General features: G+C 39.6%; 1 protein-coding gene across 3 annotated transcripts in view; it reads left to right on the top strand.

Moving 5' to 3' along the window:
* The window catches only part of LOC122067870 (LRR receptor kinase BAK1-like), a 25937-nt gene extending 9474 nt beyond the window's left edge, over nt 1–16463 (top strand). For 2 of the 3 annotated variants that reach the window (XM_042631728.1, XM_042631714.1), the window contains exons 2-11: nt 4999–5131; nt 5249–5320; nt 6214–6357; nt 12380–12451; nt 12569–12640; nt 12736–12854; nt 13420–13563; nt 13641–13979; nt 14097–14491; nt 15996–16463. In XM_042631728.1, the coding sequence (XP_042487662.1) occupies nt 4999–5131; nt 5249–5320; nt 6214–6357; nt 12380–12451; nt 12569–12640; nt 12736–12854; nt 13420–13563; nt 13641–13979; nt 14097–14491; nt 15996–16310 (1805 nt within the window). In that variant the 3' untranslated portion in view covers nt 16311–16463. The remainder of the gene's footprint in view (nt 1–4998; nt 5132–5248; nt 5321–6213; nt 6358–12379; nt 12452–12568; nt 12641–12735; nt 12855–13419; nt 13564–13640; nt 13980–14096; nt 14492–15995) is intronic. The other variant, XM_042631721.1, reaches the window with a different exon arrangement.
* The last annotated feature ends 1298 nt before the right edge of the window (nt 16464–17761 follow it).

Below are 17761 nucleotides of genomic sequence, written 5' to 3'. Positions count from 1 at the left end.
TTTTTGCTGAAAATGGCAGAGATATTGGTGGTTGAATACTGAAGTTTTGAGTTGTACAACGGGCATGGAGTTGAGAGTCTTGAGACCCTGGTGGGTTGTAGTGCGGTCTCCTCCTCTTGGGTAATGAGTTAGTGAGATTACGGTTAACAGGGACTGTCCCATCATGTTTTTGATGATTTTGATTTCTTTGACAAGCTGTTCTAACTTCGTTAAGAAAACGGGTAACTGAGAAATTCAAATTCACGTTTAGCCAAAAAAAAAAAAAGAGAGATTCAAATTCACATCAAATTGCATAGAAAGGTGGAAACTTGTGCTTGTAAGTTTGGTTTTTTGGGGAGGGGGAGGGGGAGGGGGAGGGGGAGGAGAGGATAACCTATCAGTCATGCATCCCAAGCTATCTCAACCATTGTTAGCAAAAATGAGAACGACAAAAAAATAGAAACGAATGGCCCAAAACTTGGTCGAGTTCTGCTCCTAGACAACCCTTGAAAAGCCCGGCCTAAGGGCTGCGGTTGCGGTTGCCGTTGCCAAGGTCTTAGGTTGAAAACTGGTTCCAAAACATGCGAACTGCAGGTTTTGAAAATGGTAATTATTGGAGTTGATAATAACAAGGATTGATCACCAACAATAGCAACTATCATAGAAATAAAACTAAACAAAATCTGTAATTTAAAATTTTGAAGAGAAGTGTAATCAAGAGTCCGGATCAGGTACTCATATGATAATGATTCTTGTATGATTCTTATGCGGTGTTTGATCCACACTTGGACTTCACTTAATCTTTTTTATTTTTTAATTGATTTTTATTTTTAGTAGAGTTCAAGTGTGGATCAAACACTGCACAAGAAGGACCTGATCCGCACTCTGTAACATGGAATCAAGTATTGGTATTGGATTGGTCGGATCGGTATCGGCTGAGACTGATCCCGATACCTGACTGATCCTGAGATGGGTATCGGTATTGTCCTGGGTATCGGATACCGATACCGATCCAGATCGACGATCCAACCCGATCCGTTAAAAAAATATTTTTTATAACCTAAACTCGTACAAGACGAACAGAAGAGAGAGAGAGAGGGCGATTGCAGCGGTGGCCGACGGTTGCAGGGCAGCGACGATTGCAGCGGCTGCCGCCGAAGATTGTTCAGGTGTTGCTGGATGGCCTCTCCGGGCCCCTGTTTTCTTGCCTGTAGGCCCTCCACCTACGGTTGCAAATGCAGAGCTGGTTGCGATCCAACAACCCTTCAAGAGAGCGAGAGGGTTGTGGACAGGTTGCGGAAGCAGGAGGAAAACATGGTATAAGTAGGTCTCTAATTCATCTTCAGAATTAAAAGCAGAGGAGGTCTCTGATTTGAAGAGCAACAAAAGCCTGAAAGTATGGAGATGGGTATTCAGGCATCATTAATCAAATGGGAAAGTGCAAAAAGTATATGTAAGCTGTAAGCATATCTCTTCTGAGTTCCGATGAGATGAGAAGAAAATTTTGATTTTTGGATCTTGGGTTGTTAGGGAGGGATCTAAGAAAGGATGTTTTGGTGGAATGAAGCTCTAATTAATGTTGTAGTGTGAAGTGCCAAGAGTAGAAGTCAAGATAAAGACTTTAAGGCTCAAGTGGAAAAGAAGACCTTTAGGATAGAATGGTTGTTTATATGTAACCTGTGAACTTCCATATATACGTGCAGGCACCTCATGCATTGCATAACATCATACTAGAATGACCTTAGGACATACCTTGACCAAGTATGAAAGTCCCTAAGTGGTTAGAAACATATTAAGAAAAATATGAATATGTTTCAGTAAAATTCTGTGAAAACTACATTGACCTGACTAAAGGGAATTTTGGATAATCTTAAAGTCAGTATCAGGAGATGGACTCTTCATGAAAGTTGTAGAGCATTGAGTTGTGAATCCAACACAACTTGAATCATCTCAATCCGAGTTTGGACGAGAAAGATATGACTGTTGTCGTACAGTCTACACTGTCTGTCAAAAAACTGACTAACAGAGGCATCCGGATTCAATCCAGATGAATTTCCGGATCTGATCCGGATTGAGAAAACTCCAATCCGGAAATCCAGATTAGGACAGAACCTCAAACACCCAACAGTCATAAAACGGCTATTTTGAATCCGGATCAAGGATCAAGGATCCAGATCCGGATTTGGATCAGAATCTGGATCAGGGAAAATAGATCTGTTAAAGGATTTTTTAAACACTCTTTCACTCACTCTCTTGGCTATAAATACTCACTCTTAGGCAATGTTTTAGGGACCTCTCTACATATTCATAAAACACATTTTGTGCATACAATTGAGTGAGAAATATATTGAAAAAGAAAGAGAGAGATTGTGAGTGAAGCTCTAAGAAAAGAGTGAGAAGAGGAAGAGAAGAAGAAGCTTCAATCATTAAAGTCATCCTCATTGAGAAGCTTCAAAGTGCAAGCACGTTCATTCATTGCATTCATCCACTTGCACATTTACGCATCAGTACTTGTTCTACATACCACGGGTAACATCGTTTAACTCTTGTAATTTGTATTTTGTTTACATTTCAATTGTCGGTTCTCTTACCGGTACTCAATAAGTGAGTTGCTCTTGCTCGTACTCAAGAGTGGTTTGAGTTGCTCTTGCTTGGACTCAATAGTGGGTTACACTTGACCCATAACTAAGACGTTGTAAGTTGCTCTTGCTTGGACTCAAGAGTGGGTTACACTTGACCCGTAACTAAGACGGTTGTAAAGGTTTGTTTCTTACCCGGTAAAAGAAACATATAGTGGAAAATCTCTCAAGGGATATTGAGAGGAATAGACGTAGACTTGGTTATAAGTCAAACTACTATAAAATCTTTGTGTCTTGCTATTTTAAATTTCGCATTTCGTCTAAGTTGTGATAAATCGAAATATTGTTAAGTACTCTCGAAAAAACCTATTCACCCCCCTCTAGGTGTTTCTAATAAAGAACACCCCCTCTATTTCACCAAATTAGACTCAGACCTTTTACCGTCAGTCACTGTTAAGTGATGCTGTGAAATGAAGCTTTAGCCCTTATGAGTAAAACAGTGATATGTAACTCATTTTCATTATCCCAAAAATACCCCTCTTTACCATTTTACTATTTCATTCTCCTTCTCTCCAAACTTGCGACTTGAGATTCAGACGGGTCCAACTGAGTACTGTTAGTTCCGTCGCCAGCGAGTACTGCTCCTTCTGTCTCCGGTGAGAAGTGTTCTTCCCATCGCTGCAATCTTAGGTCGCCGGCAAGAAGGTTTGTTTTATTTTTTTCTCTGTTTTCCCCCATCTTAGGTTGCCGGCGAGTCCCTTGGAATTTTGAGGTAAACCAATTTGTGGTTTTTATCAAAATTTGATCAATACCTTCCTGGATGGTGTTACGAAGCATATATCATAGGCAACGGGAAACAAAATATCTCAATTCTCCTTATCTCTGCTTCTATTTTTGCCTTCTGTTGACTCTCCCATGCTTGAATTTTGATCTCGTCATGCTTATATCTGAAAGTTTCAGAATTCATTTGTCAAGAATCAAAGCAAGAAGATGTAGTTGGAAAAAAAAAAAAGCAAAACTATGATTATATTACGATCAGCCCTTCTCAGGACCTTAAGGAATAGAACATAAATTTCAAATGGCCCTAAGCTATTGGCTTTTCGCTTTTTGATGCAGCATGGAAAAGAAAGACAAACCTGGCTGTGTGTTTTGTTTTTTCGGCTTCTTCCCATGCAGCTCCACGGTTTTCATATTCGATTTTAATTTGTTCTTCCGCATCAATGTGTTCAACTGAAGGAGCATTCTTTTCCGTCTCATATTTACTTACCCAAGCAGCAATGTTCATCTTTCCAAGTTGAACATCAAGTGCTACAATCTCTTTTCGGATTCTTCCCATGCAGCAATGTTCATCTTTCCAAGTTTTAAACTCTTTTGCTTCCAAGTTCTTCTTTTGATTTTAAAATTGTTGCTTCTTTGGGAGTTTTTGTGAATGCCTGTAGAGAAGAAACGCAGGGGGTTACGGTTGAGAGTCACTGTTGGTTGCCATGAGTTCCTTCTGGTCGCCGCTGTCACCATCCGTCACCGATGCCTCTACCTCCGTGATCTCCAATGCTCTGAACGATTGCCGGTGGTCCAAATCTATCGATTTGGGAGAAAGGTATAGTAACTTATTACATGGGTATTTTAGGTTCTTCATATTTAATAAGGTTATTTTGGTATTTAAAATAAAATATAGTAGTTGACATTAGCATATGTGGTATATTCCTTAACAGTGACTGACGGTAGGGGGTCTGAGTCTAATTTGTTGAATAAGAGGGGGTGTTTCTTATAATAGTGGCATTCTCTAGGGGGTGGCGCTGTAAATTTCCCTTAATAATTAAGCCCATGACTGAGCTTGGACTGAGCTCACAAATTGGGTATACTTACACCATTGAGCTGGGCCTGGTTCTCTTCCTTCTTCCTGCATCAGAGTTTCCAGAGTTGTCCAAGTATTACACTGTATGCTTCTTGTGATTCTGCATTCTTCTTGTAATCATAGTTCTAAATTTTGGAGTTTCGACCAAAATTTCCCAGTTTCAAGCAGGATTGAATTAAAAATGTAATTGGTTTTAACTGGTTTCGATGATATTTTGCGAATTTCAGTAGTTTTGATCAGTTTTGACCACTTTTGAGTCTTTGACCAGCCCAAGTTCGACCAGTTTTGGTAGTTTAGACCAATTTTGACCAGCCCATGACATGTCAAATTTTGCCCCAAAAGTACCAGGTTTTGACCAGGTTTCTACCCGGTTTCGACCCATATTTCAGTTTTGAGCTGGGTCAAAACCTGCTTCGAGATCAAAATTCTTATCCCTGCCTGTAATGTCATTACTGATTTTTGCAATGGAAGATACTGATGCTTGCTTTCTCTTTCTCCGATTGTGCTTTGTCCTCTGGAGATTTATGAGGTTCTTCTACTACTTTCCATCTAGAAACTGATTTTTGTTTCATTTAAATTCAACAGGTGATGCTTTGCATGCCCTACGAACAAATTTACAAGATCCTACTAATGTCCTGCAGAGTTGGGATCCGACCCTTGTCAATCCCTGCACATGGTTCCATGTTACATGTGACAACGATAACAGCGTTATCAGAGTGTAAGTTGTATTCCTTTTGAGTATCTAATTTTTCATGCTTATTTGTGCTGCTGGCAGACAACAGTGCTTTCCAGTTGTAGTTCTGATCATATGGAAATGATTCTTGTTTTTTTTCAGTGATCTAGGGAATGCAAACTTGTATGGTCAACTTGTCCCACAACTTGGCCTTCTTACAAATCTGCAGTACTTGTAAGTCATCTGTCTGTTCAGTGAAATCTGTTGATCCAGTTCTTGCAGTTGATGCCAGTCCAATTTCTGCAAATAAAAATGAATGATTGTGAAATTCTAGAAGCGCCTACTTGTAGAGTTTTGGCCTGGACATGATTGGTAAATCTTCCATTTGCTCTATGGCTTAATGATGAGACCACCGCTGTTTGTTTATGTCTACATTTTAGTGTTGGTAGACTGCAGTTTTAGTCCCTGACCTGTTATTATGTGAAACATGACTGTCTATTATTAATTCAGGGGTTCAAGATATGCGTTTCATTATAATTTTTCAACATTGCATGATTCATATGATTACATCAGTACAACTCAGAAATATAGTTCAAAAACTCATTTTGGTAGGCCATTTTGGTCAGACTTAAAATTATTGAAATGCACCGAAATTGGCAAAACATTGCTGAAACAGTGCATTTGTCTACAATGTAGACATGACCAAAATTTCACCAAAACAGTGCCGATTCCTTAAGTCACCTGTTATTTCATCTCGGACAGCTCAAAATTAGCGAAATTTCGCCGAGATTTAGAACTATGCTCAGAAAATAGGTTCTAGAATCCATGTAGAAAGTGTTTGGCTAGGGATTTTTTCAGTGCCAGCTGCCGACCTGACACACCAACCCTCCTCCTTTATCTGGGCTTGGAACCGGCAGCAAAACACTGATGTACACCAATATGCTCGTACGTCAGTAGTTCCACAATATATGTCATGATGTATACTTGTGAACATTTTATTAAGAAAAGCTGTTACTTGCTTGGAAATGTCGAGATTGTTGTTCTAATGCTTTCCACTTAGAGTTATGTGCTATAATAATAGTCCAAACTTCTAAGATGCTTATATCATTGAAGTTTGTTTATGACAGGGAACTTTTTAGTAATAACATCAGTGGAATTATTCCCAGTGAGCTTGGGAATCTGACAAATTTGGTGAGCTTGGATCTTTATTTGAACGGCTTCTCTGGTTCCATTCCTGACAGCTTGGGGAAGCTGACCAAGCTGCGGGTCCTGTATGTATCCTTCATCCTAGTTCCTTTGCTCATGAATTATTAGTTTGTGTTCGCTAGTCCTCTCTTTTTTGAGTTAGCTTTCGTTTTAACTACAGGGATTTTCTTTTCTTTTGGTTGTTGGCTACAAGGCTTGCCTAGGGAAACTGTTAAAAGATGTTGAGATTATTAGTATCTTCTAAATTTTCTTCCATTATATGCTTTCTTTATGCAGTTTTGATGGATTTCTGTTTGCAAATGAGGTTAGACTGTTTTTTCACTTCATTAGGATCTTTTCTTGTTCATTTATGATTTACCTCTGATCTTCTTGGGGCTTGCTGTTTTGAGCACTTCTGATGCTTGTGGAGTTTCATGCATGCTCTATTTACTTTCTTCTGTTTTCTTTCTAGTGAGATTTAGTTGCTGATCCCTCCCCTTGTCAACATTCTAGAAGATTTTGTTAGAATAAGGATTAGTGTGCCGCAGGCGCATATTGGAGTTTTTCCCCCCTCCATCGACCTTAATTAGAGTGGGGCGAATTGATGGGGGTTATAATTGTAAATGCTTTATTTATTATGTTTTGTATTCCTATCATGACTCTATCATGATTCTATATTATAAATAGGGGATTTGTGTGATCAGTTAAAGACACAAGCATTCTCCCATTCTTTTTGTTAACATGGTATCAGAACCTAATTTCTGATCTAAGTTTTAAGTTTCTAAGCAGACCTTCACCTTCCCTTCCATTACCTTTGTTAGCCTCCATCTTATCCTACCTTTGTCCCATTAACCTACCATAGGGCAGCACTAATGAGGTGATTCCTATGAATCTAGTGGCTGTCCTACACCCTACCTCATGTACTAAAACATAAAAAACCTTTACAAGAAAATTTGGGTTCTTCACCCTTTGTGATTTTTTATTCTTCTATTTTATGGAGTGTGGTTTCTTCCTCTTTAAGGAACACATCTCTACCTCTTGAAGTTCAAGTACAGCTACCTGGAAGGACTCATCATTATCCACGAGATTAAAATCTACACAAATCGATTTGTGCAAAAAATAAATAAATAAATAAATAAATGGTTTTCCTCTAAAACCCTAACAAAATTGAATCTTGGGACTCCTTCCTCAGAATTGGCTGGATTTTTTAGGAGATCGACCAGATTGTGGCCCCATCTGCCAAGTCTATGTATAAAATTTTCCATATTCTTTGATAATTAGGGTTTTCTCCCAAAACCCTAATTTTCTTATCTTAATAGTTCTTCATCAAGCCTGATATTATTTGGAGTAACTCACTACCCTTACTGGGCAATTCGATCCAAGTATATACACTTTCTGACGATTGATTTTGAAGATCTGGCATTTCTCTTTCTCATTGTCGATTTTTTTATTAGTTCAATCATGTTTGAAGTAACTACTGTGACCTCTGGGTCTAATGGATAAAGTCGCAATGACTACATGCCTTTTAGGACTAGCTCTGTGAAATTGGATGTAACTAATTATCTTGTCTAGTCCAGGTCTACTTATCTTACCATTGCTGGTAGAGGTCTCACTGGACACATTACAGGGAAATTGAAGAAACCCTTTGATGGGGTACCCCTCAGGATAAATGGGTCACTAATGACTCCTTGGTAATGTCTTACTTGATTGGTTCTATTCATCAATCAATTTCTCGAGAATTTTTGCTATCAGATACTGCTTCTCAGATTTGGGCTGCTGCCAAGGAAACTTATAGGCAACTAGGGAATGATGCTTAGGTATTTGAACTTCGTAAGAAGGTTCGTACCACTACCTAGCAGGAACTCTCTGTATTCAAATATAATGCAGAACTTCGAGCTCTATGATATGAACTGGACCATTTTGTAGATTATCATCCCAAAAATGCTGAAGACGGTACTACTTACACCAAGCATGTGGACAAAGTTAGGGTGTATGATTTCTTGGCAGACTTAAATGTCGAGTATGATCAGATTCGTGTTCAAATACTTAGCAAATCTCCCTTCCCTACTCTGGAATAGTCCTTTGCTATGGTTTATACGGAGGAATGTCGCCGTATCTCGATGCTACATACTCCTACTGTTGAAAAATCAGCTCTGCAGACTGGATCCACTATTACCTCTGAAGGAGCAAATCGAACTAGTGATTCTACCAAGGAGATTGTTAAATGTGGACATTGCCACAAACCATACTGTACTAAGGCCAATTGTTGGAAGCTCCACGGAAAACATGCTGATTTTTAGGCAAAGCATGCTCGGGGTCGATCCAAAACTAAAGTCCATCAGGCTGAGACTGTGGATACTCCCTCTGCAACTGATATTGGACTCTCCCAAGAGCATCTCCATGCTTTCAGATGTATGCTTAAGGCTTCTAATTCTTCAACTCCCACCAATTCAATCCCTTCAGGTTTCACTTTTTCTCACTCAGGTATTTTATTTGTGGTCATTGTGCATCAGTCGTCTCCACTCTCTGGATCATTGACTCGGATGCCATTGACCATATGACCGGTTCTTCTAGTTTATTTCACTAATATTCACCCACCTCAGGCAGAGATAAAGTTAGGGTAGTAGGTGGCACCCTATCATCTTTCTTCGGAAAGGGTTCTATTAAGAGTTCTCCTTCTATACCTTTGTCTTTAGTTTTACATATCCTTAATTTTACTACTAATTTGTTATCCATTAGTAGTCTTACTAAGGACCTAAACTGTAAAGTAGCATTTTTTCCTTCCCATTGCATTTTCCAAGATCTGGAAACGGGGAAGATGATTGGATGTGGTAAGGTGCAGGGCAGTCTTTATTTGCTTAATAATGGTTGGCTCCCTACTGCTGCAGCATCAACAACTCCTCATCAACTACACTCTGCTTCTTCTGAATTGACTCAATGGCACTGTCGTTTGGGACACCCACTAGTTGGGACCTTATCTCTTTTATTTCCGCATTTAGTTAAATCATGTACTAGGGATAAACTCTTTTGTGAGGCCTGTACTCTAGCTAAACAGACTTGTTCCAGTTATTTACCTTTAGATAAAAGAAGTTCTTCTATTTTTCATTTGGTTCACTCTGACGTATGGGGTCCATCTCGTCAAACATCAATTTCTGGGAAAAGGTGGTTATTGTACTTTATTGAGTCACTCTTAAACTACTTGGATTTACGTGATGCAGCACAAAAGTAAAGTGTTCGGTTGTTTTCAGCGGTTTCATAAAATGATTCAAACTCAGTTCAATGCAACTCTAAAAATTTTGCATAATGATAATGGAAAAGAGTACATGGTGGGTCAGTTTAAAAAATACATGGCTGATCATGGAATTCTTTGTCAGACAAGCTATGTTAACACTCCTGCTCAGAATGGGGTGGCTGAACGCAAGAATGGGCACTTGCTGGATATTACTCAAGCCATGATGTTTGCTAGACAGGTTCCATCTCAGTATTGGAGTGATGTTGTCCTCACAGCAGCCTACCTAATCAATCATATGCCAACTCGTGTCCTCAACTCTCGAGTTCTTGTTGAGGTTCTTCCAAGGACTACATCCTGATTCCTCCAAAGATTTTTGGGTGTGTCTGCTATGTTAGGGATCATCATTCACCAGGAAAATTGGAACCTTGAAATACGAAGATTATCTTTCTGGGTTACTCTCCTACACAAAAAGGATACAAGTGTTACCATCCTCTTACTTAGCGTACAATAGTAACAATGGATGCTATGTTTCATGAATCTGTTGGTTATTACTCATCGTCACCTCTTTAGGGGGAGTCTGGAGTTACTAGTGAAGAAGAGATGACTCTGAATCTGCTTGCTCCACTAGTATACCCATCATCATCACCTCAGGATCCTCATGCTCCACAAGAGAGTGAAGGGGCAGAACCTATTGTTCCAACTTAGGAGGAGATGACTCCAATTTAGAGAACCATTGGTGAATTCCAGAGATAAATTGATGGCTCCACTCTTCAAGTTTATAGTAGGGGACACACCAGAAATAAGCTACTTCAGACCATCACCACTACTACGACACCTTTACACATCCCTTCTCCAGCCTGGATCTAGAACCGACTGAGCCTCATACTTCAGGTATAATCTCTCCTTCTGATCAACCTATTGCCCTCAGAAAAGGCACTAGGACCTGTACTCAACACCCTATATCTCATGTTCATATGATTCCCTTTCTCCCTCCTATCGTGCCTTCGTGTCTTCTCTTTCATCTACTCTGTGTTCCTAAGAATTGACAGGAAGCTCTTGTAGAAAACAAATGGAAGAAGAAATGGATGCCTTAAAAAAGAATGCTACATGGGAACTTGTGACTTCCACCTGGGAAGAGACCTATTGGCTGCAACTGGATGTTTATGGTAAAACAGAAGATCGATGGTTCTGTTGACAGATACAAAGCAAGGCTTGTGGCTAAAGGATTCACTCAGACTTATGAAATCGACTACCAGGAGACATTTGCACCAGTTGCCAAGTTGACCTCTGTGCGAGTGTTACTCTCCTGTGCTGTGAACCTAGGATGGGAACTCCAATAACTTGATGTAAAGAATGCTTTCCTCCATGGAGAACTCAATGAGGAAGTTTATATGGAAATTCCACTAGGTTTCTCTAGCATAAGAACTTAAGGCAAGGTCTGCAAGTTGAAACGTGCTCTCTATGGTTTGAAGTAGTCACCTAGAGTATGGTTTGGAAGATTTTACAAGGCTATGACATTTGTGGGTTATAAGCAGAGTAATGCTGACCATACAATGTTCATAAAGAGGTCTGGTGAAAAAGTTACTATACTCATTGTCTATGTGGATGACATCGTGGTAATAGGAAATGATAGCACTGAGATTGATCATTTTTCTGGGAAAAGAATTTGAGATAAAGGATCTTGGAAAGTTAAGATACTTTCTTGGAATTGAAGTTGCCAGGTCCTCAAAAGGAATCTTTCTCTCTCAAGGGAAGTACATCCTTGATCTGCTATCTGAGATAGGTATGTTGGGTTGTCATCCTTCTAATATTTCTATGGAAGCTAGTAACCGGCTCAAGGAAAAGTGGGGTGAACCAGTTGACAAAGGTCGCTACCAATAGTTGGTAGGAAAATTGATATATCTCTCACATACACGACCTGACATTGTTGTGGCTGTAAGTTTGGTAAGTCAATTTATACATGATCCCTATTCCCTCTCATATGGAGGTTGTTATGCGTATCTTACGATACTTGAAGTCATCTCCAGGAAAGGGATCATCTTATCTCCTCATGATCACCTCCAAGTTGAAGCTTATACAGATGCTGATTGGGTTGGCTCACCTGACAAAAAGTCTATCTCTGGTTATTGTACCTTTGTAGGAGGGAATCTTGTCACTTGGCGCAGCAAGAAGCAGAATTTTGTGGCTAGATCTAGTGTTGAAGCAGAATTTCGTACCATGGCACAGGGGATTTGTGAGTTACTATGGTTGCGTACACTTTTGGATGATATTGGTGTACTTGTTCATCTTCCTATGATGCTTTACTGTGATAACAAAGCTGCTATCAGTATTGCTCATAATCCAGTATAGCATGACCGAACCAAACGTGGAGATTGATAGACATTTCATCAAAGAGAAGTTGGATGTTGGTTTCATTTGTGTTCCTTTAGTGAAGTCTGGTGATCAACTAACTGATGTGTTCACTAAAGGACTGGTTGGAAAGTTGTTCCATCCTAGTTTAGTCAAGTTGGGCACGTGTGACATCTATGCACCAACTTGAGGGGGGAGTGTTAGAATAAGGATTAGTGTGCCGCAGGGGCACATTGGGGTTTTTCCCCCTCCACCGACCCTAATTAGAGTGGGGCGACTAGATAGGGCGTATAATGTTTTATTTATTCTATTTTGTATTCCTATCATGACTCTAGCATGATAGTCATGAATTTATCATGATTTTATATTATAAATAGAGGACTTGTGTGATCAGTTAAAGACACACAAGCATTTTCCCATTCTTTTTGTTAACATGCCTCAACTCTCAACTATTTAAATTTATGAATAAACGGTCTTATTGTTCTGAATCTTAACATTGTCTTCTCATAATGCTCGTGTAAGGATAGCCGGCTTAACGACAACAACTTGACGGGTGAAATTCCAATGTCTTTGACTAATATCATCGCCCTGCAAGTTCTGTAAGCATCAAGTAACTCATTTCCAGTCATGCATGGATCTATTTTCTTTTCTTCTCCTTTATGGTATAGTTTTGGTTACTAGGGTCTCTCATTGACGTTTTGTTATTCAAACTGCAGGGATCTGTCTAATAACTGCCTATCAGGAGTTGTACCAGATGGTGGTGCCTTTTCATTGTTCACTCCCATTAGGTCCATTGCTCATAATACTCCCAAAAATGTAATTGTCTTTTGTAAGTCTTTAAGTAGAAATGTTATGGTGACTCCAGCTTCTTCCACTTTTGCAGTTTTTCTAATAACCTGAATTTGTGTGGCCTGGTTAATGGGCATCCTTGCCCAGGATCTGCTCTATCTTCTCCACCCCCTCCCCGTCCTCTGTCTTCTCCACCCTCTGTCCCCCCTCCAGGTGATCTCTCCGCACCTCCCTCCTCTCATGCACCAATGCACCCATAGTAGTTCATTTCTATTGGCTTGCCGAATAAGGACTTTCTACTTTCATTACATGGAGTTGCCTTCAACTTTGCTTTTTAAAAATATGCCCTTCAATTTTTTCTTAATAATTTTTTCGCCTTCTCTTTTTGTTTAGTCTTTTATTAGTTTTGGTATATTTCATCAGTTGATGGAGTTCAAATAGATTCAATCTTACTTAACTTCTAGTTAGTGGAATTGGCTACGGGATCAGTGAAAATGCCCTAGAATCGAGCCTGAAGAATAGGCCAGAATCAGAATCGCAATCGGCTGATTCTGATCCGCTTCCTCATAACATGGATCAGCTAAAAAAATCCTTTCTACTATAATCTATCTTCTTTTTTTTCCTAATGAAGTTCAGCATCCATGGAGTTAGACACCATTAACTTTATCATTCCATCTGTATTTGCTTCCTGTTGGTATTGGAGAATGGGTGGTGGGGGCCAGTCAGTTCAGATCCACCCAGGACTATGTCATTCTTTATTTGTTAAATTCTATCACAGGAGAAAATAGTGCCAATGGAGCGACTGCTGATGTAGTGGCTTTTGGTTCTGGTTTATTGTTTGCTGCTCCGGCTATTGGGTTTGCATTGTGGCGTCAATGTCAACGTCGACGGAAACCAAAACAGCATTTCATTGATGTTCCTGGTGGGTGGTTTAACCAAACCGAGTATATTGAACATGTGTTGTACGTGTTTTATAACCTTGTTTATGTTCATCTGCAGCTGAGGATCCAGAATTTCATCTGGGCCAGCTGAAAAGATTTTCTCTGCAAGAACTCAAAGTTGCCACTGACAGCTTTAGCAACAAAAACATTCTGGGTAGAGGAGGATTTGGTAAGGTGTACAAAGGACGCTTAGCAGATGGTCAACCAGTTGCCGTAAAACGACAAAAAGAAGAGCGGACACCAGGTGGAGAGCTGTGGTTTCAGACGGAGGTAGAGATGATCAGCACGGCTGTGCACCGGAATTTGCTTCGGCTCCGAGGTTTTTGCGTGACACCAACTGAACGCCTGCTTGTTTATCCCTACATGGCTAATGGAAGTGTTGCATCACGTTTGGGAGGTATTACATGTTAGCCTTTCTACATGCTTTTCAGTATTTTGTCCTCCATTTTCTTTCTTTCATATTATTCTCTTAATGCTGTTGTGTGGCTAGTTTACACGGGATGTTAAATTGTAGAATGTCCACCAGGAGAACCACCTCTTGATTGGGCTACACGAAAACGGATTGCTTTGGGATCGGCTAGAGGGATTTCTTATTTACATGATCACTGTGACCCAAAGATCATTCACCGTGATATCAAAGCTGCAAATGTTTTTTTGGATGAGAAGTTTGAGGCTGTTGTTGGAGATTTCGGGTTGGCTAAACGTATGGACTGCAAAGATACTCATGTAACTACTGCTTTACGTGGCACAATTGGACATATATCCCCAGAATATTTTTCCACTGGGAGATCGTCAGAGAAGACCGATGTTTTTGGGTATGGGATCATGCTTCTTGAGTTTGTAACTGGACAGAGGGCATTTGATCTCGCTCGGCGTAGAAATAAGGATGACATCATGTTGCTGGATTGGGTATGTATTACATCCTTTCTGTCTTCTAATAGGTTTCACAATTTTTTTCTCTTATCTGTTTCAGTTAAGTGCATCTGCATGATAGATCTTTTGAGTTTGTCCTTTTTAACGCTAGTTCTCACTAAAACCGCAAGTTGTTAAGCGCATTCACGAGGTAGAACCGCAGGGTATAGGATAAGACCAGAATATGCAACTATCAGTAACTAACAAACCAGAAATCTCATGGTCTTGAGACTAAGGTTGAACAACTCCTCAAAATATGGTTGTCATCCAACAGTCAGATTAGGACATATAGGCAAGTTACTGAAATTAGTATGTAGCCTCACAAGTAGAAAATTACTGACAACTAGCTATCCATCCAGCAGATGACCCTCAATCCTTGGTCGAAGATAGGGTACTAAAAATGGGGAACACTTAAAAAACCCTATGGATAATTGATGCAGATGTAGAGATGACACAAAGTTCTAAAATTAGAAACTAGGACAGAATAACCCAATTACAGACTTGGAGGAAATTTCAAAGGGAATTTCTAATGGTAGGACTAAACCCTCAGAATAAGGGTTGATTCTGTTGGCTAGAATAGGAGATGTTGAGGTCTGAGGTTCTGCTGTAATATAACTCCACAGAAAAGGTGTCACAGGTCATGGATGATGGCAATGTCTTCCCATGGTGCTGGCTTTGATGAGATCACACTTCAACATCATAAACAGCAAGCAATAACACAGATGTAGCAGGTTTCGATCACTCCACAGAACAGAAGATGCAGCAGTAATAAAATAGAAACAAAAGAATAAGAAGGGAGGGAGAATAGGAAAGAATAGGGGGATATGACCAAGGCCTCTCACCTATGGCCTCGGTAGTTTCTCACCAGCCCTATGCCATCTCACCATGCTTTGCAAGGAATCTCACAATGCTCAGAGTCTCTCACAGCAACGAAGGCACAATGCCAATCAAAACTTCGTGCAAAAAATCTTGGGCTTGAGCTTGAAGGCTCTTACATTATAAAGAGTAGCAATCTACTTCAACAAGGAAGATGAGAAAATAAATTTTCTTGTCTTCGTCATGGACCCCAATTTCCCCTTGACTAATGTACTCAAATCTAGGACCAATCTCAGGTGGTGCTGAGTTGAAATGATATTCCTTCTTCACTTAAGAGTATTGTTGAGTTGACATGTAGGACTTCCCAGTTCAGTGGAATATCCCTCAACTTCATCTCTTTCTAGGATGGGCTTATTTAGTTTTCCACATGAATGCAAGACTGGAAGAAAAGCAGGATTACAATGATGAGTAAAAGAAAATAAAAACGAATAAAAAACAAAGCTGTGTAGATATGTTTGCATCGGATTGCTTGCTTCCCTAATGCTGAGGTCAGTCTATGTTTCCTGCTTCAATAATCATCTTCCTCCTGGCTTGCACGTTTTTGAGTCGACGCACAACACCGCAGCATGTAGCTGAATTATCAGTATGATTTTTCACCACCTGACAATCTCTTCAAATTTATCAGGTAAAAGGACTTCTCAAAGAGAAGAAGTTGGACATGTTGGTCGATCCTGATCTCCGAAACAATTATGTTGAATCAGAAGTAGAGCAGTTAATCCAGGTCGCTTTGCTTTGTACACAAGGCTCTCCAATGGACCGGCCTAAGATGTCAGAGGTTGTGAGAATGCTTGAAGGTGATGGGTTGGCAGAGAGGTGGGAAGAGTGGCAGAAGGTGGAGGTGGTCCGCCAGGAGGTTGAGCTTGCCCCACACTGGAATTCCTTATGGATTGTCAGCTCTACTGACAATCGGCATGCTGTTGAATTATCTGGTCCAAGATGACCTTGTGATGGCTTAGAAAAAATAAAAAAGCAATCCTTTTCCCACTCCATATGTATTTTTGGTTATGCTTTGTGTAAACATGGTTGGTTTCACCGATATTGTAACCATACCGAATTTGTTCTCCTTATTACATGCAAAGGGTCTTTTTACTGTTTTTTTTATTGTGCACCTGATGGAATAACTACAAAATTTCAGTAGAGCTTATATCTAATAGGTGAATGATCTAATAAGATCTGATGGAACCTGGGACTTCCCACCACTTTCCTCCAATTTTCCTTAGGAGGTGGACAATACAATTTACAGTATCAAACTGTTGGTAACACCTTCAGATGATGGATTAGTCTGCTGTAACTAAGACAGGTGATCTTTTAACCAAAATTACTGATCCATAACTTATTTTGTCTAGACATAACCCCCATAACCAAATCCCTTGGACTTGGCTTTAAGAACTAGCCGTCTGGCCAAAGTTCATAATCTTTACCTGGAAATGTGTCCATGAATCACCACCCACCAAGTTGAGACTGCAGAAGTTAAGCCAGGTCTAGGACACACTCTGCCCTTTCTACAATATAGAGATGAAACAATGTGGTATTCTCTATTATCCTGTGACTGGTCAGAAGAATCTGGATTGCTGTATCAATAGGGTTAGACCAGTATACCACCAGTTTGCATCAGTGAGAGGCCTAGTCAAAAAAGTCTTTGCCATCTTCCTTCCTTTCTAAAATGGAAGAAACATGGATCTGCTGCCAAGGTACTTTGTTGGCTTATGCAATCTGGAATGCTAGAAACTGCTTGGTTATGAAAAAGGAGAATGAAACCCATATAGAATTCTAAACTTATAAAACACTCAGGAGGCAAAGAAACCACTAGATATTGTTGATCTTAATGTGTCATCTCCTTTCTCTACCTTACATGATCTACCAATCTTAAACCCTCAAGATCTTGTTGCTTGGCCCAGGAATACATGCCATGCCCTTCATGCACATACTGATCCATTTTCATTATTACTGATGGCAACTATGATTCATGGATGAAGTTTCTCTTGCTCCTAGAAATTTTTAATGCTGTAAACTCTCGACTCCTTAAACATTTGCTGGCGAAGAAAGTAGCAGTAGATCCATCTGATTCTCCTGCAAGTCTTAATCTTCTGGACATGTATGACATTATCAACTGTTACATAGCTTAATATGGTTGTGACATACTTGATTAAAAAAATAAAAAAAACAAGCCCACACCTTTTTTTTCTTTTGTTAGAAAAGGTAAGTCTTACATTAGATTTTTTGACAATTGATCTTTTATATCAAAAGTTGGTTCCGTGGTTAAAGTTAATATTTTATTTAAAAAAAAAAACTATTATTATTATTATTATTATTATTATTAGTTGTAAGAAATATTTAAATAAGCATTATTAATTCATGGAGGCACTTAACTAAAGAATGTGCATTGAATTT

This window comes from Macadamia integrifolia, chromosome 2, assembly GCF_013358625.1.
Source record: "Macadamia integrifolia cultivar HAES 741 chromosome 2, SCU_Mint_v3, whole genome shotgun sequence".
In the NCBI taxonomy this organism is placed as follows: Eukaryota; Viridiplantae; Streptophyta; class Magnoliopsida; order Proteales; family Proteaceae; genus Macadamia; species Macadamia integrifolia.
Note: the sequence above shows the minus strand (reverse complement) of the source record. Positions and strands in the feature narration are given on the sequence as shown.